General features: G+C 40.1%; 14 protein-coding genes and 1 non-coding gene across 15 annotated transcripts; 3 read left to right on the top strand and 12 right to left on the bottom strand.

Annotated features, from left to right (window-relative positions):
• Positions 1–789: 789 nt before the first annotated feature.
• Positions 790–1,488, bottom strand: WALSEDRAFT_60889 (DUF498-domain-containing protein). The gene is made up of 3 exons (XM_006959341.1): positions 1,166–1,488; positions 1,019–1,119; positions 790–969 (listed from the first exon to the last, which is right to left on the bottom strand). Exons 1-3 carry the CDS (start codon positions 1,479–1,481, stop codon positions 865–867), a joined length of 522 nt encoding a protein of 173 aa, XP_006959403.1. The 5' UTR covers positions 1,482–1,488; the 3' UTR covers positions 790–864.
• Positions 1,489–1,567: 79 nt separating this feature from the next.
• Positions 1,568–3,959, bottom strand: WALSEDRAFT_65282 (ARM repeat-containing protein; the record flags this gene model as incomplete). The annotated part of the gene is made up of 12 exons (XM_006959340.1): positions 1,568–1,671; positions 1,723–1,935; positions 1,980–2,222; positions 2,271–2,438; positions 2,483–2,605; positions 2,650–2,757; positions 2,806–3,095; positions 3,138–3,222; positions 3,269–3,427; positions 3,472–3,624; positions 3,668–3,820; positions 3,866–3,959. 12 exons carry the CDS (start codon positions 3,957–3,959, stop codon positions 1,568–1,570), a joined length of 1,893 nt encoding a protein of 630 aa, XP_006959402.1.
• On the bottom strand, positions 3,938–4,937 carry WALSEDRAFT_60888 (V-type ATPase D subunit). The gene is made up of 5 exons (XM_006959339.1): positions 4,887–4,937; positions 4,821–4,835; positions 4,655–4,771; positions 4,312–4,608; positions 3,938–4,265 (listed from the first exon to the last, which is right to left on the bottom strand). The coding sequence occupies exons 1-5, from the start codon at positions 4,914–4,916 to the stop codon at positions 3,987–3,989; spliced, it is 738 nt and encodes a 245-aa protein (XP_006959401.1). The 5' UTR covers positions 4,917–4,937; the 3' UTR covers positions 3,938–3,986.
• Positions 4,938–5,338: 401 nt separating this feature from the next.
• Positions 5,339–5,816, bottom strand: WALSEDRAFT_29529 (ribosomal protein L24; the record flags this gene model as incomplete). Its single annotated transcript, XM_006959338.1, has 2 exons — positions 5,339–5,341; positions 5,388–5,816. 2 exons carry the CDS (start codon positions 5,814–5,816, stop codon positions 5,339–5,341), a joined length of 432 nt encoding a protein of 143 aa, XP_006959400.1.
• A 289-nt stretch (positions 5,817–6,105) lies between these two features.
• WALSEDRAFT_60887 (Lipoyltransferase and lipoate-protein ligase) lies at positions 6,106–7,745 on the bottom strand. The gene is made up of 9 exons (XM_006959337.1): positions 7,614–7,745; positions 7,503–7,570; positions 7,375–7,456; positions 7,240–7,329; positions 6,933–7,190; positions 6,743–6,889; positions 6,621–6,695; positions 6,499–6,573; positions 6,106–6,449 (listed from the first exon to the last, which is right to left on the bottom strand). Exons 1-9 carry the CDS (start codon positions 7,689–7,691, stop codon positions 6,273–6,275), a joined length of 1,050 nt encoding a protein of 349 aa, XP_006959399.1. The 5' UTR covers positions 7,692–7,745; the 3' UTR covers positions 6,106–6,272.
• A 751-nt stretch (positions 7,746–8,496) lies between these two features.
• WALSEDRAFT_t63 lies at positions 8,497–8,567 on the bottom strand. The gene has a single exon. It is a non-coding gene; the product is annotated as a tRNA-Gly (tRNA).
• Positions 8,568–9,444: 877 nt separating this feature from the next.
• Positions 9,445–9,923, top strand: WALSEDRAFT_65280 (hypothetical protein; the record flags this gene model as incomplete). Its single annotated transcript, XM_006959336.1, has 2 exons — positions 9,445–9,535; positions 9,580–9,923. The coding sequence occupies 2 exons, from the start codon at positions 9,445–9,447 to the stop codon at positions 9,921–9,923; spliced, it is 435 nt and encodes a 144-aa protein (XP_006959398.1).
• A 2-nt stretch (positions 9,924–9,925) lies between these two features.
• Positions 9,926–11,674, bottom strand: WALSEDRAFT_39732 (Pkinase-domain-containing protein). The gene is made up of 3 exons (XM_006959335.1): positions 11,283–11,674; positions 10,801–11,235; positions 9,926–10,754 (listed from the first exon to the last, which is right to left on the bottom strand). The coding sequence occupies exons 1-3, from the start codon at positions 11,374–11,376 to the stop codon at positions 9,949–9,951; spliced, it is 1,335 nt and encodes a 444-aa protein (XP_006959397.1). The 5' UTR covers positions 11,377–11,674; the 3' UTR covers positions 9,926–9,948.
• A 470-nt stretch (positions 11,675–12,144) lies between these two features.
• WALSEDRAFT_39729 (cysteine proteinase) lies at positions 12,145–13,404 on the bottom strand. Its single transcript, XM_006959334.1, has 5 exons — positions 13,146–13,404; positions 12,858–13,094; positions 12,597–12,809; positions 12,386–12,550; positions 12,145–12,338 (listed from the first exon to the last, which is right to left on the bottom strand). The coding sequence occupies exons 1-5, from the start codon at positions 13,389–13,391 to the stop codon at positions 12,297–12,299; spliced, it is 903 nt and encodes a 300-aa protein (XP_006959396.1). The 5' UTR covers positions 13,392–13,404; the 3' UTR covers positions 12,145–12,296.
• On the bottom strand, positions 13,405–17,951 carry WALSEDRAFT_60885 (hypothetical protein). The gene is made up of 5 exons (XM_006959332.1): positions 17,722–17,951; positions 17,044–17,674; positions 15,939–16,994; positions 13,841–15,890; positions 13,405–13,795 (listed from the first exon to the last, which is right to left on the bottom strand). The coding sequence occupies exons 1-3, from the start codon at positions 17,930–17,932 to the stop codon at positions 16,076–16,078; spliced, it is 1,761 nt and encodes a 586-aa protein (XP_006959394.1). The 5' UTR covers positions 17,933–17,951; the 3' UTR covers positions 13,405–13,795; positions 13,841–15,890; positions 15,939–16,075.
• On the bottom strand, positions 13,408–15,999 carry Skt5p (HCP-like protein). The gene is made up of 3 exons (XM_006959333.1): positions 15,939–15,999; positions 13,841–15,890; positions 13,408–13,795 (listed from the first exon to the last, which is right to left on the bottom strand). The coding sequence occupies exon 2, from the start codon at positions 15,355–15,357 to the stop codon at positions 14,233–14,235; it is 1,125 nt and encodes a 374-aa protein (XP_006959395.1). The 5' UTR covers positions 15,358–15,890; positions 15,939–15,999; the 3' UTR covers positions 13,408–13,795; positions 13,841–14,232.
• Positions 13,449–14,042, top strand: WALSEDRAFT_12608 (ubiquinone biosynthesis protein COQ7; the record flags this gene model as incomplete). Its single annotated transcript, XM_006959248.1, has 2 exons — positions 13,449–13,795; positions 13,841–14,042. Coding segments are annotated over 2 exons (549 nt in total), but the record flags the coding sequence as incomplete, so codon positions are not given.
• A 148-nt stretch (positions 17,952–18,099) lies between the features above and the next one.
• WALSEDRAFT_39722 (hypothetical protein) lies at positions 18,100–21,996 on the bottom strand. The gene is made up of 5 exons (XM_006959331.1): positions 21,414–21,996; positions 21,191–21,367; positions 20,310–21,144; positions 18,463–20,261; positions 18,100–18,415 (listed from the first exon to the last, which is right to left on the bottom strand). Exons 1-5 carry the CDS (start codon positions 21,912–21,914, stop codon positions 18,137–18,139), a joined length of 3,591 nt encoding a protein of 1,196 aa, XP_006959393.1. The 5' UTR covers positions 21,915–21,996; the 3' UTR covers positions 18,100–18,136.
• Positions 21,990–23,465, bottom strand: WALSEDRAFT_65274 (DUF383-domain-containing protein; the record flags this gene model as incomplete). The annotated part of the gene is made up of 7 exons (XM_006959330.1): positions 21,990–22,062; positions 22,106–22,140; positions 22,185–22,205; positions 22,255–22,449; positions 22,493–22,628; positions 22,675–23,264; positions 23,307–23,465. 7 exons carry the CDS (start codon positions 23,463–23,465, stop codon positions 21,990–21,992), a joined length of 1,209 nt encoding a protein of 402 aa, XP_006959392.1.
• Positions 22,499–24,558, top strand: WALSEDRAFT_60883 (PEBP-like protein). Its single transcript, XM_006959329.1, has 5 exons — positions 22,499–23,272; positions 23,315–23,611; positions 23,659–23,794; positions 23,845–23,958; positions 24,010–24,558. Exons 2-5 carry the CDS (start codon positions 23,528–23,530, stop codon positions 24,534–24,536), a joined length of 861 nt encoding a protein of 286 aa, XP_006959391.1. The 5' UTR covers positions 22,499–23,272; positions 23,315–23,527; the 3' UTR covers positions 24,537–24,558.
• The last annotated feature ends 8 nt before the right edge of the window (positions 24,559–24,566 follow it).

Raw genomic sequence — 24,566 nt, 5'->3', positions numbered from 1 at the left:
CAATGTCAGCATGATTAGAGACGCATAGTCTACGTTAACTTGTATCGTCTAGCCACTTGTAACCTATTTTACATAGTATGATATGTTTGGTATACTTGTAAGCTGATACAGCGTGATGCCTTTATAGTAGCGTCCATCAAGGTTGATATTTCTATGTTGTAAGGCCATCTGTATGTATGGAAGCATTTGACTAGCTGTACACTGTCTTGCTAGTTTCAAGTCGCTGAAACACTATTATTCCTCTCTCGTGAATGATCTGCACAATTAATTTAACTCTTTCATACTAGATCGTCGGAGTCTTGTGGCCTCTTTTAAAGCAAGATCATGAACCCTGATTAATATTGTAGTGCAAACGATATAAATTACTTCATTGGTAACACTGATAAACTATCATTTTGTGCTGTCTAGACTGTCTGGCGATAGGATGAACAATTGTGGTCAAGTTCGAATTTATGATTTAGTAATTGAATACAGGTTTGAGGTTATAGTGCTTGCTAGCAATTTGCCTCTTGTTCAATGTATTTTTTCTTTACGTAGATATAGGATGCTGCATCATCATGACGACGTTAGGCAGATAGCAGAAGAAATATATTTTTTACCAGCGATAATAAACTACAGCTACATCCTTTCAGGCGATTCCTTCAGTATCAACCACAAAACCAGTCTTCGCCGTTGTTGACCGACGAGTAGCAAGAGAGAAGACATTCATGTAGTAGACGAAAAAACACAAACAACACAATAGACAGATCGGATGATTTTTAGGCTAGGTTTATAAGTTATAAAAGAAAATACATATAATAATGCTTAATAAATACATCTAACTTATTGTTCAATGGGAATTCTTATGAACTAATAACTAATAATCTACTCCTTCCTATTCTTCCATTCATAGCCATCGACTGGGAAGATAGCGGCTGCTACGTTCCTATCCTCCTCGACGAGGATGTTATATGTAGAACATGCATTCTTCTATGACGACGTTTCAGATCATTGCCATATATGTATTCCAGAAACTCACAGTATCGATAACGTCAACCTGTATACCCAGACTATTAAGGTATTTATTGAATGATGGTGGGGGTGGCAACATATGTTTACCAGTACCAAGTAGTAAGATTTCTAAGTAAGATAAATATAAAGAACACATTAGCGCCACAAAACTCACCTGGCCTTGGTGTTAGCGTTTCGAACACTTTGAAAGCATCTTTTGGTATAGCATCACCCCAATTAAATGGTGCAGTAGGTGAAGGAACTTTCCATAAGAATACTTTATTATCTATAATCATTACTGGTCCTTTGCATATCTTTCCATCACTAAACGTTACTCCTGATTTACCAACTGATTGTATTTGTAGTGCATTTGTATCAGATAATACAGAAGTTAATGCACCTGCAGTTTCAAACTTTGGCAAACTAGTCGAAAATGTTCTTAAATTGTTAGATAGGCCGTTCGTTCTCCTGAATAAACTCGGCAAAATCATTGGTTGTAAAGAAAGTGAGTGTAGCAAATGCATATAAACTTAACAAAAGAATTTACATTAGAAGTATATCAGCCATTAAGTTCCATTTAGTTGGCGTTTGTTGCTGCTATGACTGTCGCAGCAGTTTTTGATAACTCGCTATCACTATCTTCAGTCAATAATTTGATATCAGATTCAAGTGAGTTCTTTACTATGAGTATGTTAATTTAAATGATATGATACGGCACTCTTTTTTACTCACACTCTTCCGCGTTCAACTTTTGTTCAGTCTGTTTCAATATCAAGTTTGAGTAAAAGACACAGATGTTGAGCTTCAATTTCTTGTTAACTTCATTCTGATCTTGCAACAATTGCTTAAGCGTAGATGCAAGGTTATCATTCTCTTCAAGTATGTAGTTAGCGCCTGCTGGATCAGAAGCAAGCAAGGTTAGTGCCATGATAGCCTCGTTGGTCACTATATATAATTAAAAGAGCGCATTTCTCCAAATTTATACTCACATATTTGGTATTTGCGAGTGTTGCACAAGAGTTCCACTAAAACTTTGGCTATTGGCTGCTGTATAAAGCGTGATCTAGCTTCTTGTGCAGATATATCTGTAGACATCCAACAAGACTTGATCCCATGCACAAACACGCGCGTTCCTTCGCTCTTGATACCTGCATCGTCGCTCTTGTTTATCAAAGTGATGATTGCTTCAAGAATAGGTGGGTCATGATTGACAATCGCGAGGGTGTTCTCAACTAATATCGTATTACTAAAAAAATCTTTCAATTAATACTTCTACTCACGTTGTTGTGTGCAAAGATGCTTGTAGAAACCAACAGTAGCAAATTGAAGTGGTTGAACATGCGCAAAACTGGTTGACAAGAACTTCTGAGCTGCTTCAATCGCACCACTCTTACCAATTACTTCCTTGTTTAATACAGGAAGTGACAAGTTCTTCAGCAGACTCATACCTGTACTGTTTCAGTTTATAAAAGGAACAAAGCAATAAACTCACTAGCATGGGAGACTTTAACATCGTCACCTTGAAGTAAAGCCACAAGACGTGGTATAATATTAAAGTCTCTAACGATTGTGGTCGTGTTCTCTTCGGACCTTGCCAGATTTCCAATTGCCAGTGCTAATCAGGTCAGAAAGCTACTGCATTACACGAGTGACACTCACTACCGCTGATGTTCAATCTCTGTTGGTCATTATTAAGCCAAATCAACATCCTCTGAACAAATGAGCCTTTTCCATGATCAAAGAGGGTATTCATGAGTTTGTCCTCACCTGTAGAAGCGTTAATAAGTGAGTCAAACACAAAATGAAATATCCTACTGCTAATTCCAACGATACACTTTCCAACAGCAGATTTGCATTCTTCATAGATCTTTGACCACTCGTCGATGGTAGCGTTGTCGGCGGACTCCAGATACGCTCTCGGGAGTTCATTCGTCTCTGCGAATGCTAAAAGAACATCCAATTTACTTTGGTCAGCAAGGCAAAGTCTAACTGTCTCTGAATCAAATGCAAATGTCTCAAGTAACATCGTTGCGCTCTCTAAAGAGGACAAATCTTCTTCATAAACACCTTGAAGCTCGTCATCTTGGTCTAGGCCAGTGTAGGTCCTACCAATAGTCAGTAAAGCATGCTTATTTACAACAACATACTTAGTAATTGTATCATTCTGGAATGCCTCAACCCAAGAGAACAAAGCTTCAGCTTCAGTAACACCAGGTTCAACTTTAGCGTGTTCTTGTAATTTTGTCAGATAAAGTTCAATCTCTCTGGCTATACATACCAGAGGAAAGGAGATTGTTGACGATTCGCCAACCCCATTCATAAATGTAAGAATGTAAAACTGCAGTATCAGATTCACCAGCTGTAATAGTACGTCTATTGAGGAATTTGAATACGGTTGATAAGGCATCAACGCTATTGAGAACTTCTTGTGAAGGAGCTATCGATGTATGAGATAAGACCGGATTGATAGGAGCATCTCACCATAATCTTGACTGAGGTTGAGCAATGTACCAAATGCAGCCCTGAGTACGACTGAATGTGACTTGTTTGAGATTTCTTGTGGTGTGAGTGAGTTCAGTAGTGCCAATACCGAGGAGTGAACACCAGCATCGAGTAACTTCTGTCTATTTGTATCTAACAAAATTGAGATACTTGTTACATTCTACTATTTACGTACCATTATCGAGACAGATATTAGCCGTTACTCGGCAAAGCTGTGTGAGCCTCTCCAGCTTCAGTGGATCACTATTCAATGCTATAGATTGTTGTAATTGAGTATTTAAAACTGTAAAAACGTTCCCTGAGTTGCTCAGCTGATCCCTCTTCTCAGCTGCGTATAGTCAGCAATGTTGAAAGCGTCCGTAACTAAACACACGGGTGCGGAGGCTGTCAGCTAGATTTCTGGATATCTCAACCAGTTTAGCACTATCACTGGTACTGTCCCTAGCGACGTATATGAAATCGTCCATGGGTGTTATCAATTGAGAATTACAATACTAGAAAATGACATCTTCATCTTTTCCTTGATCGAGTATGTCAGCTCCACCTGCTTGATCCTGGGTGTATTCTTCTTCTTCGTTGGTATCCTGACTTTCATCTCTCTTCTTCTTTGATTGTATCTTCTTTAACCTAAAGAACTCCTCCCTATCCATTTCATCTAACTCTGAATTTATATATTTAATAGTATTTTCAAGGCGTGGAAGTACAACGTGTTCAATCGCATTGACACGCCTATTTGTGATTCTAATTACATCGTCAAGGATCATGAAAGCTGTCTGTAATGCGTCATTAGAATGTTAGATAACTTGTAAATAAACGAACCTGTAATGAAGCCAATTCTACCAATGTTTCAATAGCTTTCGCGTATATTTCCTTGCACTTTTGTACCTTCTGACCACCTCTACCTAAACCAGTGAGTGAAAACTCATTAGAATTCTCGCGTTCAATTTCGAAACCTGGTAATGTAACACCTGATACGTTCTCTTGTTTTGATTTAACCTTTAATTGTGGTCTCTTTGCACTTTCCTGTACTTGATAAGAGATATCGCCAGCCACATAATTAACTTCTGCGAGTGAGAATGCCGCCACTTGCATAACCTTCCCTGTCTTCAGTTTCGCCTGTATATAATTTAATATGACTTCTATGATAACGCTATGTGCTGACCTCTTCGATTTTCTTGAGGATGGCTCTGAAACGAATCATGAGTGCATCTCTCTTCTTGGCGAGCAACGAGTGGCCAGTCTGTGCACCTTTCAGCCTGCTTTTGGTGTTTGTAAGCGCCTGTATAGCTCATCAGCTAATCAATAGCGTATATGATGACGTTAAATACCATTCTAGTGGGAAACTGTAGTTATTTTATGAGTTTTATAATAATAATCGTTGTATTAAAACTCACAACGCTCTCTCTTTGATTGTTTTCTGACATTGCTCGATGATTGCTGGGGATCAAGGAGTGTAATGGGTGTTTTCTAAAGGTGAGTTGTTCTCTAGGGTACATATCTAGTAGATCGAATGGGATATTTCATCAAAATATATTATTCAACGTTGTAAGGGAAGCAGTCGGTTAGGTAGGTAGGTAGGTGGGAGGAATAAGTAAAAAGTGTTTTGTTTCTCAACAATAAGAGGGGATTGTTTACTGTGATCTCAAGGTGGCTGTGATGAACATGTCTGACTGTTTACACTCTTTGTGTCGTCATGTCTTCCTTTCTCACTGAGAGTTAAAACACCAAAAGAGAATTTAAAAAGCCATAATAAAAGCCCACAAATTAAGGAATATCAAGCCCTAGTAGTTGTTCATGTTCCTTCAATACATGACAATTTTAATTCGCAGCGTTGTACTCATAAAATTTACTAAAAAAATGTCAGCTAAAAAGAAAAATTGGTTAGTGATACTCACGGCGCTAGTCATGTTAACGTCCTTGGTTTGAGTACGAGCCTCAAGAGCAGCCTTCTTAGCGTCGGCCTTTCTTGTGATGGTAGCCTGGCGACCCTTGTCGAGCTTCAAACTAGTAATGACGACGTTTGATGGGTTGATTGGAGTTGGAGCGGTTTGACCGTTAGCCTTCTCGCGGTGAACTCTGTCAACGTAAATGGCGAACTTGTTTCTTTGGACTTGGACGACCTTGCCTTCCTTACCCTTGTTTGAGCCTCTAACGATGAGTACTTCATCATCTCTACGGATAGGGAGTGAGCGGATTGAGTGCTCCTTACGAAGTTCCTTGTTGAGTGATGCAGCCATCAATTTGCGGCGCTCTGAGGAAGGAGCAGCAAAGTGAGCCTTTCTGTTTACTCTGCGGCTGGCCGAAACGTCCCTTGAGAATTTCATTACTACTGGCTGATGGCTGTACGCTAGAGAGTTTTCAGCTCTTCTATCTCGAGTGAGGCGAATTTTAAAAAATCTAAATTATTGCGCGCAAGATTTGTAAATCTGTCTTCCTTGAAAACAAGCACAATTTATTACGGTTTAATTTAGAAAAATAATTTATTAATCCGTTATGCTTTTGTGCTAGATCATTCCCTGTGAATTTGTCTATCGGTTTTCAAGTTAACCCTTAGCTTCACACGCAGGACACATACCTTTGTAAGTTTTATACATTCATTCTATCTATACCTTTAGCCTGCTTGTGTTACATTACAAGCCTTCATTATTCCTCACTTCTGACGCTACTTCACGTCGCTGTGAGTGCTATAGTAAGGCAATATTAAAAGTAGAAAGGATTGGCAGTAGTTGTATAGTTATCTATTCATCTCTTTCCTTGATTCTTACATTATTTCAATTCTCTTACATGCATTCAATTAGCCATTCTACAATACTTTCTTCGAGTTTGTTACGCGTTTTTATATCCTCTAAACGTATAAATCCATATTTCTTCTCAGAAAACTGTCCTATGAGTTCTTCTGGACAGTTACTAACCGACAACTCCGTAATTCTGCCGTGTTTTGACTTGATTTCAGCTACCTTTTAGTATATTAGCATAGAGAAAACAATAAGAAACTGCTCCTCTCACATATTTCTGTCCTTCTATCGTAGTATCTACGGTGTTCGTGAATTCGGGCGTCTGTCCGTAGTGCCAACTCCATTCCTAGCAAACTTTATAAACTACAGTATATCATTAGAGTTGGTACTCACTTGTAGCTCATCCTTGAGTTTCGTGACTTGTTCACTAACATCCTTCTCAAGAAGGCTTTCATCGATGTTAGACACCTACGACAAGTCAGTGAGCGATTCTTGAGCGTAATTAGTCAACAAACCACAGTATTTTTACCCATCTTATGGTGCTCTTTGAATCTTTTTATAATTGCATCGACAAATGTCTCGTGAGTGATATTAGGTTGCCAATCAACAACATTCTTCACTGGTGATCGAACAGATGGTACACCTTTAGTCACCAGGGATTGCTACAGCGGTTTAGCTTGTTAGTAGCGCTCAAGAGTAACCCACATTTGGGTTCTTAAGTGCCTGCGAGAGTGTTTTAATGTTCGAATTCAAAAGCATCGTTCCATGATGATAAGCCCGTGAACTTGTAAGCTTAAAAGCAGACCCTGATATTTTGTAGCCATCTACAACAATATCATGTCGCTCATTCACTGATGCAGGAACATCGAGTTTGTTTAGTGCACTTGCGACTAATTGGGCATTATCACGTCTATTGAAGACAGATTGTGGCATCATTACGCTATAGTTTGTATTTCCTAGATCCTTTACGCGAACTTTAATAAAATTATAGCTTACTCGGTAGATTGCTTACATGGAAGACAGTACCACCACCACTTCGCCGTCTGATGAAAGGTATATCGAGTGATTTCATAGTCTTTAGATCCATCTCATTCCATGGGTTCTAAAATGTGATTAGGGAGCACCAATTGGAGTTTTTATAACACACTTGATTACGTCCAATGATTACTGAAGGCGTATTCCTATACAAGAATAGTACATGTGATGGTTTACTAGACGTTCTGAATAACCTGAGGTTGACTTAATAAGAAAATCACATAATGGAAGAGATCTTACCAGTCTTCGAATGCGAGATTGAACCATGGATCCTTAGAGTGTGAAACGTACGCCAAAGCTTCTGTGACCTAAGCAGTGTTAATGTTTACACTATAGAGTGCTTCCATCTACCTCTGATTGTGGCTTGACCAATGTCGAGTAGCATCGTGCTGAGCGAGCAACAGCCAGAAACGACATCAACGTAGACATACAAGGATCACATTATATACAAATCACTTCAACGTGCAAATAATCTGCTCAGACGCCAACTCACAACACTCGACTCATCAAGTCAAAACAGCCAAAAGACAGCAAAGACATGGAAAATAGAGTGTTATAAGAGAGCGCTGACGGCACATGCAGTAGTGCAGCGCAAGGCCATCTTCCAATCAACCTGTGCAAGCAGTGAGGTCGAATGGACGCAGATAAAAATTAGATCGAACATTAGTCACATAAATTATGTGATCCAAGTTGTTCGAACTTGGAAGAACAGATACTACACTTGATCTAAGCCAAAAGGCCAGAGAGGATAAGGAATCAAGGAGTGATTTCCCTCAATTTTTATACTCGCGTGTGTGACTAGAAACCGAACTAAAAATTGCGGGGAAGTTATGAATAATGCTAAAATAAAAACTTTAGTTTTTAAAAAATTTAGCATGATTTATTGGTGATATTATTAAGATATTTTTTAGGCCTGCCGTGAACTCGTTTGTAAAAGTTTTAGCTATCAGTCAGTGTGACAAGAAATCACATGCACAGTAATTGAAATCGCCTTTATCAGTCGTGACTCCTATTAGGATATATCAATACACATTCCATCATCTCATAATGATGTCACCATCACTAGAAAGTACCACTTGACATCCGTCAGTCTGTATAAATGGTTCTAGATATAATACACGATAAAATATTGGAAACTCCACAAATCCAAAATCTGTAAGTTAGCAAAAAGATATTCGTCCATTAAATTTCGCATGAAACAAAAATTGTTAATCCATCTTCCGATGGTAGTTATTGCATTAACCCGGAGTCGAACCGGGGGCCGATCGATGGCAACGATCGAGGTTACCGCTACCCCATTAATGCTTGTTGTAATTTGATAACTTAGAAACGTGTGTATCGCCCAAAGCAAGTATTGATTATGCGTAAAATTTTCATTAATAGCTGAGCTTTTTTTTTTTAGATGAGTGTGAATAATTGAGGGGCGGTAAACTATTATTTAAGGACATTTACTAATTATTTCTTCAAGCTAAATTAGCATGTAATTTGTAATTTGTAATCTCAAAATATGACAATGATTGATGGACGCAGTTATACTGTGTATTGTCTAGATGTTATATTTCGATTTCATCAATCGCAATAGTTTGGAACCATCAAGACAGCGTACGACGTTATTTATGTTACTATGAAGTGTAAACACCAATGCTTACCACTACCCACAGGGTAATACAGCTGTTATTTGGTAAGTACTAGTAAATTTATTTTTTGTTATTCCTTTCGCATTTTTTTATATCATATATATATATATGTATGTACTTCATTGTCTCATTCTTTGTTTCCTTCGTTCCTTTTTAATGAAGTTGTTCTAATTGGAAAGCTAGGTTCATATCTGGTAGTTAGTTTACTATAATCCCAGCGTCTATATCTGAATTCTGACACTTTTCTTGCTAGGTATACTGCAAGACAAACATGTTGATTGATCTATCTATCTTCTACTACATTGGTATCCGGTACTTACTATTGGAACCAACAGTTTCATGTATTGTACAACATCATATAAGTCATATGAGATCTTTGTGTAGTTGTTTCCACGAATAAAATATTGTTACAATGTGAATATATGCCTTGCAAACCCAGGAGAAGTAGAAACGATCAATTTTTTTGTTAATTAGATTATTATAATTAATACATAGAACTCTAAGATCTCCAAACAATGTTATATTAGATCTTATTAGCAACCATCATGACAGGGGAGAACAAACCTCAACGAAACCACGATAAGAAGGGATTTTCAGTAGCTAGAAGAGCTGGAAAAGGTGCTTACACTGGAAAAGGTTAGTCAGTTGATCTTCTTCTATATTAATCTGACGATATCAAGCGTCGAAGATCAAAGAACAGCTTATTCAAAAGGCAAAGGTTAAGAAAGAATATGCAAATATACTCAAGAAAGAAGGTAGAAAGGACGAGTCTCTACCAAGTAGACCTAGCAAGCCAAAGATGAAAGTCGAAGAGAAGACTGATAAGACGACTACAAAACCAATTAAAGACGATAAGCGGAAAGCACAAAAGCAAAAGTCAGAGCCAGAGCAAGATCAAGAATCTCAGAAATCACAGCAACAACAACGGAAGAGAAAGAGAGAGCAATACTCAAAGAACCATCAACCGAATATGAAAGTACGGATGGAGGATATGTTAGAGAAAGTGAAAAAGACTGTAAAGTAGTAGAATGTACAATAAATTAATTAGACTATGCACTATTATTATTGTAATTAACTTCCTTGCTTTCATTCTCCTCCTTTTGCTTCTTCCTAGCTTGAGCTTTCTCCCTCTTGGCTTCATACTCGTGCCATTCACCTTGTAGTTCACCGAGATGATCAGGAAGTGCTGGACTTGGTTCCTCCGATGAGAAAAATGGCAGTTCAAGGGCATCCTGCGCTGAGATACGCTTCTCCGGGTTAAATGTTAACAAAGCCTGTGCAAGTTCTAAACCAGCTGGTGTCAACCATTTACTAAAGGTCTCTTTGAACCGTTCCGCAGATGGTTTACCAGAAGGTCTGACAAGTTCGTACCACGGGAGATTTGACAGGCCCGGCCAATCTTCATGTGAAGGTATACCTAACATCTTGAAGATGATTTCTAATTGGTGTACCTCATTATCACCTTGAAACACTGGCTTTGTGGTGTATATCTCGAGCATAATACAACCCGCACTCCACATATCAACTTCAGGACCATAGCTGGTAGCGCCTAGCAGTAGTTCAGGCGGTCTATACCATATCGCTATGACTCTATTCGTGTAGTCTGCTGTGCGATGCTTATGATAAAAGCGTGCTAATCCAAAGTCAGCTAATTTGAGGACACCTTGATTGGATATCAGAATGTTTGAACCTTTCATATCTCTATGTAATATCCCGCGATGATGGAGATACGACAGACCGGCTAACATCTGCTGACAAAGTGACTTCTTGTGATTTGCTTGGAAGAGGTCTGGTCCATGTTGAAGTAAACCAGTCAGATCATTTTCCATATACTCGAAAACCATGTAGACCGACCCTAAGGCGCTGATTAGTGAAGGTATATCTAAGATCCTGATGCATACCTTTTGAGACCAACATTTCATGCAATCTAACAATGTTCTCATGATGAGACTGCTGTAATAACTTGATTTCTCTGAGAGCAGTGACGGGGAATCCATCTTTCTCTTGCTCCATTCTAATTCTCTTGAGGGCAACGTGTAATTTTGATACTCTGTTCTTCGCTTTGTAGACTTTACCATATGTACCTTCACCAACTTGACCAATGCGATCGTAGAATTCCGTAACGGTGTCGGGTGTTTCAAATAACCTTTCATCTTCCTTGATTAAGTCAAATGGTGGTAAATCATGCCAGCCTGGCTTGATAGGGATATCTTCGTCCATCTGCTCTGATGCTAGACTTCTTGGTGGCGTGTTGTGGAGTCTAGGCGAACGTTGTGGGATATCAGACTGTGGGAAAAGAGGTTTGTTTTGTCGCTGATTGCCTTGATTGCGATTAGCTAAATTGTTTTGTTAATATAACGATATTTAGAAAAGGTATACTAACAAGAGAAGAGCGAACCTTGATCAGGCAAAGGTCGTTTGCTAGTAGAAGGTTCAGGAGGCCTACTATCGAGCTCTTCAACTGATCTAGGACTCATACTATGATTATATGATCGATTATAGCTATTATCGTCACGAAAACCTGCTCTGTACTCCCTAAATTTGTGGTCTTGGAGGTTATCCCTCTCCCTGTCTCCACCTGGCCTATCATATCTATCAAAGTCCCTTCCATAACCTCGTCTATCCTGGAAATTCCTGTTGTGACTCTGGTTAAAGCCACCTCTGTTACGGTTAAAGTTGTTATTATTAAAGTTATTGTTATTGCGGTTATTATTGTTGTTATTGTAGGGCCTATTGTTGTATTGGTAATTTTTGTTGCCTCTATTACCATTGTTGAAATGTTGTGGGTTGTTGTAACGTCGTGGACTATCATACCGCTGGTACTGTGGACGGTTATCGTGCCTTCTGTCTGGACTGATGGACCGCCTTGGTCCTCTAGCGGCAACTAAGGATGACCGATCAGAGGAAGTTGAACGATTTCTCTGTCTTTGTTGAGGATGGCTGTTTGTATTGAAATCTCTACCCCTGAAAGTACTATAAAATTTAAGATTTTATTCGCATTTGTAGATATTCTACCTACTTTCGCTGCTGCTGATCTTGAGAGTTATAGCGAGGCTGTCTATAGAGATAGCTGTCAGTATTTACTAGCTTGTATTAAGTAAGACTACACCATACTTTCTCTGGTTATTGAACTGATCGTGTGGTATAAATCGCTTCATACGCAATCTATGATGGAAGTCGCAGATCAAGGGAAACGAAACAATTTATGTGAACGACATAGATTGTAAGATTGGCAGGCGCTATATGATAATAGTCCGAGATATATATATATCAACATACATATGGAAGTATCTGCTAATCAATAAAACGAGACGTCTGAACAAAATAGGTCTGTCTACAAGTAACGATAGATAGGATGGTTAATAATAAATTAACCAGCAATTTCAATTGTATAACATTAATCTGTTGTATCTTCTTTTCTCCTTAATGAGTTGTAATGCTGTAAGAAGATAAACAAACGCGCTCATAATGGCGAATAACACTCACTTCTCCTAATCCATACATTCTAGTATGGAACGTCAACCAAATACCGTCTACAGATTCAGGATTGTTTTCAAATTCACCCTCATTGCCTCCAATGAGTATGACGTTAGGATATGATCGTTGTACGACATGAATTGGTTTATTTATTGCTCTAGAAATAGCAAGTAACTTCATATGATTAGCACGGAAGCAAAAATAAAACAGTAAATCTTACTTCAATATGACCACCCCATTCACCTGTCTTTTCGATAATTTCACAATACTGTTCATACTGTTTTGTATCCATTGGTAATCCTTCAGCTTCGTTACCGTTAGCATCTGCACCATCCGCAGGGGACAAATTTGCAGTTGACAAGAAAGGCATGAAGTCGTCGACATGCTGTCTAAGATAATTAGCCGCTATCTTCCTCATATCACTATAGTTAGACTGTATTTGCGTAAAAAGGGGTTGAATCATGACAAAAATTAGACGTACCTGCTTCTCATGGGAGTATCCAAGCAGATTGTCGCAATTAATTTGATCAGCAATGGCTGCATATAAACAATGGCCATCTGGTGATATCTCAAACATCTTTCTCTTATGTTTCGCGCATATGTCTATGATAATCTTCTCCTCTTCCGTTGCTTCCTTAGCAAGTTTCTCATTTTCAGGTAAATTAGCCTCCTTAAATGCAGCCTGTCTGATAGATTCCTCCTCTTGTAATCTCTTTTCCTAAATATGAGCTTAATAAAGATATTACAGGATATCTACACCAAATCTCACCTCTCTTTTAGCTTTCCGTGTCTTTTTTTGTTCAATTTCAGTTTCTGATCTATTGGAATGGGATTTTGAAGCTGGCTGTGATTCCTGTGGTTGTGATTCCTGCTCAGCGTCATCTTTTGCATCCAACTGTGCGAAAAGATCATCCTCTAAGGAATCATCAACGGCTTCCTCTACATTCTCAGATGGCGGTGACGCATTGAAAACTTCCTTTACTTTCTGTTTAATCGATTCTCTCTTACGAACCATCAGTGAGATATGTTAAGAAGCAGCTTAAGAAATCTTAACAAATTCAAAAATATCAATATAACAACTGAACAAAAGGATATTATAGATAAACTTATTAGAGTTGATCACGCTGGTGAACTTGGCGCCAATTGTATCTACGCTGGACAAATGTACGCTACAAAGAAAGCAGGTCCAGGTCGATCGGATGAAATTGAATTAGTACAACATATGTGGGATCAAGAGAAGCATCATCTGAGTACTTTCAATAAACTCATTGACGACTTTAGAGTCCGGCCGACGGTTTTATCACCCGTTTGGATAGCAGCAGGTTGGTTTATGGGTGCATCTACAACAGCACTGGGTAAACAATCCGCTATGGCATGCACAGAAGCTGTTGAAACTGTAATCGGTGAACATTATGATGAGTGAGTTTCTTTATCTAATGATATCAACACTCACACGCGTACCAGTCAAATAACACAATTAAAAAAGTTTGAACATCTCCACCCAGATTTAGTAAAATTGAGAGAAACATGTGAACAATTTAGAGACGATGAATTAGAGCACCTTGATACAGCTGTCGATCACGGCGCTCAACAAGCACCAGCACACGCTTTACTAAGCGCAGTGATAGGTTCTGCATGTAAATTTGGTGTATGGGCTGCCGAAAAAGTTTAATTTGTAAGATTATTATTGATTTCAGTTGTACAAACGTTCTATGATATATCCAAAAGTAAAAATAACGAATGACTAATTAATAATATTAATGATGTTGGTCTTGATATTGTAAATTAATGATGTACTTGTATTGCGATTGAGTAAGTGAATGTGAACGATTAAATGATTAAATCTTATTGTTTGTCTACGATATTATGCATCCTTCATCTCTAGCTTGCTGTCGAGTTGGTCTACCACCATTCTTACGTTGATTTCCAAGCCTCTTTAACTCTATTAACCTCTGTGAAGCTCTTTGATTACCTTTTTGTGCTGCCCTTGTATACCACTTTTTGGCTAATTCTAAATCTTGCTTCACACCAATACCAACTTCACTATAATAACCAACTGCGTATTCAGCATTAGCTTGGCCTTGATTTGCTGCTCTTCTTGCCCAAAGGAAAGCCTCGGAATCTGATTGTTTTAAAACACCTTCAGATCCAGTCAAATACCATCCAGATAACGCTAATTCAGCCTCTGCGTGACCTTTCTCTGCTGCCCTTGTATACCAGGCGATTGATCTTCTTGGATCAACTGGACAAGTTAAGTTACCATATTCATAGGCTGTACCTAGTTTAAATTGTGAAGGCGCATAACCATAATGTGCAGCTTGACTAAACAATTCATAGGCTACTTTGTCATCTTGTGTGAGAGCGCCTGCAACAGGATGCTCATATAATAATGCTAATTCATGCAATGCATGTGGATTATCTTCATCAGCTTGTTGAGCAGCTCTATTAAACCAGATGATAGCGTCTTTTGCATTTCTATTGACACCTAAAAGTCCATTCAATAATATCACACCAATTTTGTACATTGCAGCCGTTTCACCCAAAGTTGCAGCCTTTCTGTATAATTCACAACTTCTTGCAATATCTTTCTTTGTACCAACTCCTAATTCATTACAAACTGCTGCTCTATAAGTTGATGGACCATGATTTCTTTTAGCTGCAGTTAAATAAAGATCATAAGCCTTTTGTTGATCAGTTTGTAAACCTAATGCACCACTACCCAAGCAATTAGCGAGAAAGAATTGAGCTTCACAATAACCAGGTTTAGCTTGCATTGCTAACTTTTTAATAACTTTAATTGATTCAGTTAAAAGTGCATCTCTATACTTATGAGCTGATTTTGGATTAGTTGGTGATTCATCTGTAAAAATCTTTTTAGCTGCTGTAATTAAATACCTAGCATATGCGAATTGAGCTTCTGGATCTGGATCTCCCTTTACTCTAGTCCTATAATCATCGACGAAAGCTCTATTATAAGGCATTTCATTCTTAACTTGAGCTTTAGGTGGTTGTCTAGTTGGCAAAGTTGGAGTTCTCAAACTATGTAAAGAAGTTTTTGACCTATTCTGGGCAGCTTGGAGTGGTGGTGGTGGTGGTGGTGGCATGTTATATCCAGGTGGTATAGAGTACATTTGAGGATGGCTGGTATAGACATTATCAGGCGTTGAATAAAATGGTGGATATCCCCCGTATCCCATCATTTGTGGATGACCGGGGTAAAAGTTTGGCATCACCGTTGGATTAGGAAATTGATTTGGGGCTAGAGATGCAGTATCAAAACTCCTTATTGATCTGCCATCGTCTGCTAGCTCTTGCTCGGGTGGACGTGCAACGTACATTGGATTGAATGACGGTGGGAACGGTCCTGCAGATAAACGTGGATCTGAGCTCTGTGAGTACATGGAAGCTGCGTCTTGATTTGCGTAAGTGTTTAGTCCGGGTGACTGTGTGCGTTGTAGATTATCATTAACACTTAAATGGCTCATATTCAGATCGTTCGGGTCGTATTCGTATGCTAAAAGTGGCTATGAGGGATGAGGCTGGAGAGTATAATAAAACATACTGTTCTGATAGTTCTGCTCATTATAATACGGTGGTGGTACGTAGTCTATCTCTTGATTCAGCTCTGTGGCCATGATGGTCTTAATTCAGGAGCATATAGAGTGTACAACATTAATTTAGATAAAGGATACTACAAAATTAAATTGGACTATCAAAACCTTGTTCTAGCTTTCTTTTCTTTAGACTGGTATCTTTTATTTTGTTTATTTCTTTCAAAGCTTCAACAGGTCCACAGTTATTGCGGAGGCTATAATTCATAACGTCTTGCATTTGTACGACTGACTCAACGATTTCCAAGCATTTCATTACGCTCACAGGTAGCCCATACTCGTTCACGACGCATTCTGGTAACTTTGGTATATCTTCACCATTTCTGTACTGTATTGCCGACCTATCAATTGATTCGACACAGCTTTCAACATCAAATTCTAATGTTTCAAATTTGAGCGCCTGTTGTCCACCTGTGTTTTGCGGTGGTAAAGATGCTGTCAGGGCAGCCCTTAAATGTCCGACCATTCTTATAGCAGTGCCATTTGAGAATGTATATAAAATCATAGCTCTAGGTGCTTGCACGAGATGTGTAGCTATCGTTGTCATTGAAGATGGTAGCATTTCTCCGTTTGGTCCCCTCAAACCTTGCGCTGTTGGGCCTGATGTGTGATAAACGCTCTCATGAGCGCCAGGTGTGGACATAGTTATACCCGCAACTTCACTTTGCGACCATGCCGCGTGATATCTAGGTAATGTTGTAAATGGTAAATCGAAATGTCGTATTTGCCTCATATCTTGTTGATTAGGATCAAAATTACCGCCATCGAGCTTCCTGAAATTTAACCTAAGCATAGCTGAAGGCATAAAGAATTCTTGTACAAAGCTATGCCATTGTGTAGCGCTCAGTTGTTCTCCAAGTGATTTTTGCTGATTGTTCCCTCCGTGGGAAACATTAATGTGTCGCCTGAAATGTTCTATGTATTGTAATAATCGTAATGTGCCTGCGTGTGCACGAGGTGCAGCTGCAGCTGCTGCTGCAGCAGCCGCTGTATGACTAGGTACTCTTCTATTTACAAATCAGTATCAGTGTCACTTTTAGGACAAACAAAACCTACGCTAAATGTGCCATACTTTCTGGGTTTGACATACCAGGCATGTTTCCCATTGGTGGTCGTATTCGCTGTTGCTGGGCTTGAGAATGTTGCTGCTGAGCTACCTGAGCCATTTGTGCAGATTGAAGCTGAGCCGCGTAAGGGTGCATATGAGGATGCGGCTGCGAAGAGGGGCGTGGATGTGGTGTGCTAACCCCCTGTGGGGGTGTAGGCATTGGCTGAGGTGTAGAAATCGGTTGAGGGGTTGGAATAGCGCGTGGGGGATGTGCCGGAGACGCGTGTTGACTACCATTTAATTGTAAATTTAACGCCTCTGACGCGTTAATGTTATTCATGCTCATATTATTCACCGTGCCCATGCCATTCATCGGGTCATTGAATTGCCCTAAACCATCACTCGTAGACGGTCTAGCTGGGTAGTGACCCATAATGGGCGACGGACGCTGCATGTTGTTAAACTGCATTTGCTGCTGCTGTTGTTGTTGCTGTTGTGCGACTGCCGCTGCTGCCTGCTGCTGTTGAAGTGCCATCTGCTGCTTCTGAAGCTGCTGCATTTGCTGCTGCTGTAAGAAATGCTGCTGGAGTTGATAGTGTGCCAATCTTTGCTGCTGTATTTGTTGTTCTCTCCCTGGGTCTAAAACTGAATTCAGCTACAAACAAAGCTCCACGAGCAAGACCCACCGAACTGCAGTTGCGGATTCCATTCAAATCCCGCCCCAGCATCAAAGTTGTTCATTCCCATCGTCGGCGTTCCCGTAGGCTGTCCCATTGCGGCGCTTCTCCTCTGCTGAAGCAATGCAGCAGCCATTCTGGGCGAGCGTCTCGCTTGGGCTTGCTGTAGTTGCTGCAGGTCTTGCGGCCGGTCGCCCAACTGTTGGTAATTCAATGCCATGGGTGCTTCCCTCACTGACGTATGATGGTAAAACGACAAGGAATAAATAAATATAGATAGAGATAATTATGTATTATAGTATTATTCACTTTTATTATCATTTATTTTATATTTAAAAGTTATTCCGACAGTTCTATACTCTTTTAATTCACTCAAATTTATAGTCTTTTATATGCTTCATTTATGCGTTATATACAACATATGCTACGAACTAAGTTTTCCAATTCCCATACCAACACGTACTAGTGTCTCTAGCGCAGCTCTACTGTTCTCTTTAATGTCATTATCCCAAGAAACCGTGTTTGGCGGGAAGAGACAGACTATCGTCGAGCCACCAAATGCAAAGTAACCGAACTCTTCACCCCTTTGAACGCTATCACCCTCTTTTTTCGTAAGTATCGTCGACCCCACCATCATTGCTCCGATACAAACTGCAATTACTGTCCCGTAGCTTTCGGTGTGGATAGGGACAATAACACGAACCTATCGGTTAATTAAATCTCAGATAGTTTAGATATCGGCCAACTTACGTTTTCTGAGAAGATTGAAATTGGTGATCTCACAGCTTGTGGATTGACAGTGTAGTATTCGCCCTCAATTGTCGTTATTGGTCCAACAATACCATCAACAGGCGAATGAAAACGGTGATAATCTTGGGGAGCAAGTCTAAATACCGAAAGACTTGGTAATTGCTCTTTATCAAGTAAAGGTGCACACCAACTCTCTTTGGAAACCTTTTCCCCGAGCAATCTAGATACAGTAAAACCTCTTCCTTTGATCCAAATCTTCGTTGCAGATTCAAAGTTATCAAAAACGACCATTCTACAATCAGCAGCACTAACTAATCTACCTGGATTGTCGGCTTCTTCAACTGGTCTAGCGTCAGGTTTTAATTTCCTATAGAAGAATTGATTGAATGTATTAAAGGCACTAATTGGCTCGAGAACTTCGTCCATGTTCAAATTATGGAATTGGATAAAGTTGGGTATCTCTCTAACAGATTCAGGGTCATCATACTTGCTACCTTGCTTAATTGACATTGATTTGAGCAGTCTTCTAGCTCTGCTACCTTCCATTTTTGATCTTGCTCCTTTGTAAAGCATTCTTATTCCAATTCTGACGTACATTTGCATTTTCTCCTCTTGCAACCTACCAGATAATCTATCTTGTACAAGAATATTAGCTGAATTCGCTCCTAGCTTGTAAGAGCCTGTTGAAATTTTAGATGCAATCTTGCTAATCCATTTTCTTTGTGCCTGTGAGGCAGTAACATAATTTGATACAGCGACTCTGTTCAGTCTACCCCAATCTGTGGATGCACAGATGGCCAAGTGAGTAACAATATCAACTTCAGCTTTGCTGTTAAGTCTACCTTTATGACAAAGTGGGCAGACTTTAATATTTATCACTTTTTCTCTGTGACTTTCATCTATCCTGATCTTCATCTTGGTAAAGTCGCTAACGGTGCCTTTCTCAAGCTCGGTGGAGTCATCATAGTCACTCACATCATAGCCGAAGACGCTAGATGAAGAAGACAAGAAACCAGCAGCTGGTGGAGACAGTCTTGAATTGTCCAAGAAATCAGTCGAGACTTTCAATTTGGAACTCTCATCATTACTTGTGTTGCTTATATTAGCTATATCAATTTCATTTCCAGTACCTCCATTTTTAGGTTTCGATGCTTTTGAATGTTCTTCAATTATACCAGGTTGCGCATTTGGTGGACGAGCCAGTGGTCCAGTGTAATCTAATGGTTCGATGTTATTGTTATATGCCGTAAGTGCGGAAGGTGTTGATGGTCCAGGCGATACTGACGCGTCAGTCTCATCTGCATCAGCGTCATCATCAAGTGAGCGCCTTTCATTTATTGGCTTATTGGTCTCATTTTCAAGTACTTGTATGATTTGATCATATGTCAATTCATCAGTTCTAGGATTTTTGTCCCATCTTGTGAAGAATGAATCAATGGTAACGGAAGTAAGTGTTGAACCGAGTGAATCAAGCATCATTGTGAGTTCTACTCGTGATATCGAACCCGTATCATCGGCATCATATTGGTCGAGATAGGATCTCCAAAATCTTTGTCGAAGTGCAGCATAAGGTAGGTATTTAGCTCTTATCAAAATGTTTGGACTATGTTTCTCTTCCCAATTCTCATGGATTTTGAGATCTAGTTTGTAGTCATCCATCGTATGTGTGTCGTACTCATCCAAATTAAACAATCCAGTTTCTGGATCTGATTTTGGAGCTTTCGAGACTAGTTCTTGAAGTGGGAGTGAGACATCACCAACGTGATCATTAGCGCTGAGCTTATCCCAATCAAGAACAGCTAAGGTTTTGGTAAGCAAAAAGAAGTGATCATTAAGAGAAAACTTACAGAAATCAACTGTGTATTTACTCTCCCCTTGGCGAACATGGAAATACAACTTCTCATCCCAGGTTGGATTTAATGAATGCCTGATAACTCTCGTCCTGAAGATCTTCTTTCCAAAACTGATAACAACGAAGGGATCCATATCCCATCCAGTTCTAGTCATGTTCTTCATACGTGGAAGATCAGTGCCATGACGAACTTCAAGCAAAACGACACCAAGTACGTTGCTATTGTCCTCACTGTTGAGGTTAAACCCACCGGTTTTCGCTGTACGTGACGATTTTCTAATTCTCCTTTTACGTGGCTTTAAAGATCTATTCGAATGTGATGAAAGGTTTGGTTCAGATATATCACCTTGTGGTGTAGTTGCTAAAGGTATACTGTCTCTGCTATTTTGTCTTGAAGCGAGTGGTGTGATAATGCGTTTGAGTTTTGATGGTCGTTTGTGATGATGAACTTCATGACCTGGTCTTGCTGGTATATCCATTGGTGATAAATTAGAAGAAATTTTATGCATAGGTTGTGATTCACTCCTCCTCATACTTCCTTTTATGAATGTCTCACTATCATTATTCCCAACTGTGGGTGTGGGAACATTTGACTCATCTTCATTGTCAACTTCGTCACCCTCTATGTCTGAGATAGTGATATCGACATCTGAATCGTTGAAGGTATCGGATTCATCACCAATATCATTATTACCAGCTGTTGTACCCCTGCTTAATGTGGACGCCAAACTATCCTGAGTATTTGATGCAACGATCGTACGAGTTGAATCTCTTGTACTTTGTTGTGATAGCGAGTGAGAACTAATGAGGCTCGTACCGATTGATTCAATCTAAGTTGGTTGTTAGTGTATTCGCAGCAGCTATAGAGACACTCACTGGTGGTGCTGCCATAATGCCAGTAGCAACTTTACGGGCATTTGAAAGCACATCCTCAAATACGCTCTCAAGATTAACGGGGCTAGAGGCTGGATGTTGAATCAAGCCTAATCGCACATTAAGTACACCTGTCGCGTTGTTGTTCTTCCTTGCTGACTTAACCTGTAGTGTGCGGACCTATGTCACAAAGTTAGGGAAGAACACAGCACAAAGCAAAACGCACATTATTAAGGTGATCTGACCATTGGACAGCTCTGAACGGCTCACCCTCCTTGAGTTTCGGAAACCAGTCATCGAGATAGAGAGAACACTCGCCGAGATAATCCTTCCCGATGGTGTCTTTGTCCCAAGCGACGAACTCAAGCTGTGCTATATTTGCCACTGTTGATCTAAACAAGCTGATATCGAAAGTGGCGTCGTTTGCGTCCCACACGGGGTTAAGTGTCTTCTTGACGCAGGGAGTAGATAGGCGGAGCAGGCCGTAATTTATATCAACAAAAGGATCACTCAGGCCATTTCTATCCTTACTAGCGAGATCTTTAGCGTTGATGACCTGTACGCGGAGAGATGCGAACGGGATCTCATCTGGGAGTGGTTTGAAACTCTCTGGCTTGACAGAGTTCTGACGAGACACCAAAGAACGTATCACCCGTATAGGATTTTTCTTCTTAGCTTTCGGTGTATCGTTCAGTAGATTTACAGCTGAATTGGGCGGTGTCGACATCGGTGATCAACGTCAGAGATCAAAATCTAGAAATCTATATTTATATATAGTCATATTATAAAAAATAGTTTACAATTATACCTCCTCTATCATCATATCCTCGTCTACCATCTCGCTTTCCTTCGCTGAGAGCTCTTGTATCTTTGTTCTGCGCTGTGTCAGTGAAGATGACGCAAGGCACAACAACTTACTCTTCTCCTTCCTGTCTCATGATCAAGTTGACGAGCTGTCGCATGTTAATAGGGCTAACAAAAATCATCGTGTCCGCACCTTGATCATTTCATCGATAACCTGCATAAATTGATCAGTCAGGAACCAAATAGTTTAATAAGAAACGAACCTGTTGATCCTTTTCCTCAGCGTGTGCAGCTTTGATAACGACGTAAGTGTTCCTACTTCTGAGGTACTCTCTACCATGGAGTGTTGTGCAGAGCAAGAGAAGTGTCTCAATGTGAGTTTTGCGAACACTTGGGTCGATTTCACGCTTTTTCGTTTCTGGAAGTAGTTGGCAGACTTCTGGTAGTGCCTCTTGTTCCTTTGCATCGTTAGTGGCATCAGAGAAGATGAAAATATCTCACATCAATGTCAAACTCTTCAGGTCCACACAATGGCAAGAGTACATATGGCAACATATTCACACCAGAGCATCCCCCTATAATCTCCTTGTCTTCTGCTAGAAGTGCCCTGTGAGCATCCTTCACAAACGTGGAGTTCCTTACTTGGCGTCAGTATAAGGCGAACAAAAATAGACTATGCCTACTTGATTGTAGAAGCAACGCCATGTCTTCTAATGTTATTTGGGTGTTCAGTGAATGCAGTGAGCTTAGCCAATGGATACTCCTTATCTGAAGTTTGGTTTGCCAATGCTTCAAATGATGGTGAAGGTGACGTAAAGTACTCTCTGCCAGGTTGAGTGGTTGTGATATTAGCAAATACAGATCCCAAGAAGTGACAGTTGGATTTACGCTTAGCTTGGGCTTCCGCACTCTCTACAGCTGTCTCTGGCTTGTTCGCACCCTGAACAAAAGCTTCAACAAGGCAAGGGACCGCCCTAAAAGAAGTTTGCTGGCCTTCAATCTGCACAGTTGAAGACTCAGATTTTGATGCTATAAATGAAGGTTCTCCGTTGTTCAAACTGACTGGGATTTGTTGAGAACAGATAGTGTGGATTACATTAGGGAGCTTGCTGAGGTTAGATAGAAGCATACAAGCTAAATCAGCAAGCAATGCAGTTGGGTTGGCTATATAACTCGTCAAGAAAACCATAAAGTCGTTCGTTACGATAGCATTCGATGTCAGAACAGAGTCAGAAATGTTGACTAAGATAGAGAAAGCATCATGCGCAATAGCCTGTATGTTGTTAGGTGATATCATATATATAAACATTCCTACCGGTTTGTCCCTACAGGAAAGTTTGACTTCCTGGATTGATTGGTTATCGAAGAGTTGCTTTTGGGTGGTAGAGAAACCAGCCAAATTCTGTATTGCAATTTGTCTTATAGTTGGGTTCTCATTCCTTAAGAACGTGACTAGTTCTTTGAATTCAGACATCTTTAAAGCTTCACCGTGGTAGTGAAGAATGCAGGTTAGACCAGATCAACAACTATCAAAAAATGTTACTTAAAACGCTCTTATTAGCCGCTATTTCAGGCGTGTCCCTCGCTGCCGTCAACGATGGCAGTTTGGCTATCGTAAAGGTGAGTCTCAGGTGGTATAAAAACCAGCGGAACTAAGTGCTCTACAGGCTGATTTTGAAGCTGCTGGTTTAATTGGCGATGAATTCCAATCAGAAGACTTTGACAACCTCGAGGGTCTTTTCTATGTCAAATTCAACGGTCAAGACGAGCCAATCACACAAGGACAACGCTTGGAACAAGATGGTAAGTAGTTTACGCGTTATTTACGTGTCCTTTACTAAGGTTTTCCCCAGCCGTTCAAGAGAAGCCTGAGTTCAGATACGTCCCTAAGGAGGGTATCGATACTGCGGGTCTCTACACTATCGCACTTATCGATGCTGATTACAACGGCGCTGATCAATCTGAAGGTACGTAGTTCTATTTTAGCCTTAGTGTATCCAAAAATAACTCCTCAATAGGTCAAACACGTCACTTCCTCGAGAACGACATCACTACCGGCGGTGGGGACCCTAACTCTGACCGCGGTATTGCGCTCAAGGATGAAGAATCCGGTATAATTATCACCAGCTATGCAGGTCCTGGCCCAGCTGAAGGATCTGGTCCTCACAGATACCAATTCCTCTTGCTCAAGCAACCAGAGGACTTCCAAGCACCAGAAGGTTTGGATAGCGAGAACACACCACTCGGCAAGATGAACATTGCTGACTACATCGACTCAACTAACAGCCAAATCGCTGCTGCGACATACTTCATTGTCGAAGTCGGAGAAAGCACCGTCGATGCTAAGCCAACCTCAACTGTAAACTCATCTTCTGTATCAGCTACACCAAGCTCTACCGCTGGTGCAAGCGATGGTTCAGATGGTTCAGACAGCGGTGACGGTTCAAGCAGCGATGATACTGCAGACGATGACTCAAGCACCACGAAAGCAACTGTCTCTATGGCCGTATTAGCATTAATTGGCACTGCCTTTGTATTTATTTAATTTTAATTAATTTTTAATACGTTCGTTATC

The sequence above is a fragment of the Wallemia mellicola genome (genome assembly GCF_000263375.1).
Source record: "Wallemia mellicola CBS 633.66 unplaced genomic scaffold WALSEscaffold_16, whole genome shotgun sequence".
NCBI classification, from domain to species: Eukaryota; Fungi; Basidiomycota; class Wallemiomycetes; order Wallemiales; family Wallemiaceae; genus Wallemia; species Wallemia mellicola.
Note: the sequence above shows the minus strand (reverse complement) of the source record. Positions and strands in the feature narration are given on the sequence as shown.

Excerpts from the sequence above, each read along its gene's own strand:
- WALSEDRAFT_60889 (XM_006959341.1), bottom strand. The coding sequence starts at position 1,481 with ATGATTTTGCCGAGTTTATTCAGGAGAACGAACGGCCTATCTAACAAT. Across the intron at positions 1,120-1,165 it reads AACGCTAACACCAAGGCCAG|AAATCTTACTACTTGGTACT; the intron begins GTGAGTTTTGTG and ends TATCTTACTTAG. Across the intron at positions 970-1,018 it reads AGGTTGACGTTATCGATACT|AAGAATGCATGTTCTACATA; the intron begins GTGAGTTTCTGG and ends ACGTCGTCATAG.
- WALSEDRAFT_60888 (XM_006959339.1), bottom strand. The coding sequence starts at position 4,916 with ATGTCAGAAAACAATCAAAGAGAGAGCGTT. Across the intron at positions 4,609-4,654 it reads TCCTCAAGAAAATCGAAGAG|GCGAAACTGAAGACAGGGAA; the intron begins GTCAGCACATAG and ends AATTATATACAG. Across the intron at positions 4,266-4,311 it reads TAGAATTGGCTTCATTACAG|ACAGCTTTCATGATCCTTGA; the intron begins GTTCGTTTATTT and ends GACGCATTACAG.
- WALSEDRAFT_60887 (XM_006959337.1), bottom strand. The coding sequence starts at position 7,691 with ATGTCTACGTTGATGTCGTTTCTGGCTGTTGCTCGCTCAGCACGATGC. Across the intron at positions 7,571-7,613 it reads TGGTCAAGCCACAATCAGAG|GTCACAGAAGCTTTGGCGTA; the intron begins GTAGATGGAAGC and ends AACACTGCTTAG. Across the intron at positions 6,890-6,932 it reads AGGCACTTAAGAACCCAAAT|CAATCCCTGGTGACTAAAGG; the intron begins GTGGGTTACTCT and ends AAACCGCTGTAG.
- WALSEDRAFT_39732 (XM_006959335.1), bottom strand. The coding sequence starts at position 11,376 with ATGAGTCCTAGATCAGTTGAAGAGCTCGATAGTAGGCCTCCTGAACCT. Across the intron at positions 11,236-11,282 it reads TCAAGGTTCGCTCTTCTCTT|CTAATCGCAATCAAGGCAAT; the intron begins GTTAGTATACCT and ends AAAACAATTTAG. Across the intron at positions 10,755-10,800 it reads TGAAATGTTGGTCTCAAAAG|GGTCGGTCTACATGGTTTTC; the intron begins GTATGCATCAGG and ends TCAGCGCCTTAG.
- WALSEDRAFT_39729 (XM_006959334.1), bottom strand. The coding sequence starts at position 13,391 with ATGGTTCGTAAGAGAGAATCGATTAAACAGAAAGTAAAGGAAGTTTTC. Across the intron at positions 13,095-13,145 it reads CACGGAAAGCTAAAAGAGAG|GAAAAGAGATTACAAGAGGA; the intron begins GTGAGATTTGGT and ends GCTCATATTTAG. Across the intron at positions 12,551-12,596 it reads AATGGGGTGGTCATATTGAA|TTACTTGCTATTTCTAGAGC; the intron begins GTAAGATTTACT and ends AATCATATGAAG.
- Skt5p (XM_006959333.1), bottom strand. The coding sequence starts at position 15,357 with ATGCCTTATAATAGAGCTTTCGTCGATGATTATAGGACTAGAGTAAAG.
- WALSEDRAFT_60885 (XM_006959332.1), bottom strand. The coding sequence starts at position 17,932 with ATGGCATTGAATTACCAACAGTTGGGCGACCGGCCGCAAGACCTGCAG. Across the intron at positions 17,675-17,721 it reads GAATCCGCAACTGCAGTTCG|ACCCAGGGAGAGAACAACAA; the intron begins GTGGGTCTTGCT and ends ATTCAGTTTTAG. Across the intron at positions 16,995-17,043 it reads GAAAGTATGGCACATTTAGC|AAGAGTACCTAGTCATACAG; the intron begins GTAGGTTTTGTT and ends ATTTGTAAATAG.
- WALSEDRAFT_39722 (XM_006959331.1), bottom strand. The coding sequence starts at position 21,914 with ATGTCGACACCGCCCAATTCAGCTGTAAATCTACTGAACGATACACCG. Across the intron at positions 21,368-21,413 it reads GGTCAGATCACCTTAATAAT|GTCCGCACACTACAGGTTAA; the intron begins GTGCGTTTTGCT and ends TTTGTGACATAG. Across the intron at positions 18,416-18,462 it reads TTTCAATCTTCTCAGAAAAC|GTTCGTGTTATTGTCCCTAT; the intron begins GTAAGTTGGCCG and ends ATTAACCGATAG.
- WALSEDRAFT_60883 (XM_006959329.1), top strand. The coding sequence starts at position 23,528 with ATGTTACTTAAAACGCTCTTATTAGCCGCTATTTCAGGCGTGTCCCTC. Across the intron at positions 23,612-23,658 it reads GCAGTTTGGCTATCGTAAAG|GCTGATTTTGAAGCTGCTGG; the intron begins GTGAGTCTCAGG and ends AGTGCTCTACAG. Across the intron at positions 23,795-23,844 it reads ACAACGCTTGGAACAAGATG|CCGTTCAAGAGAAGCCTGAG; the intron begins GTAAGTAGTTTA and ends GGTTTTCCCCAG.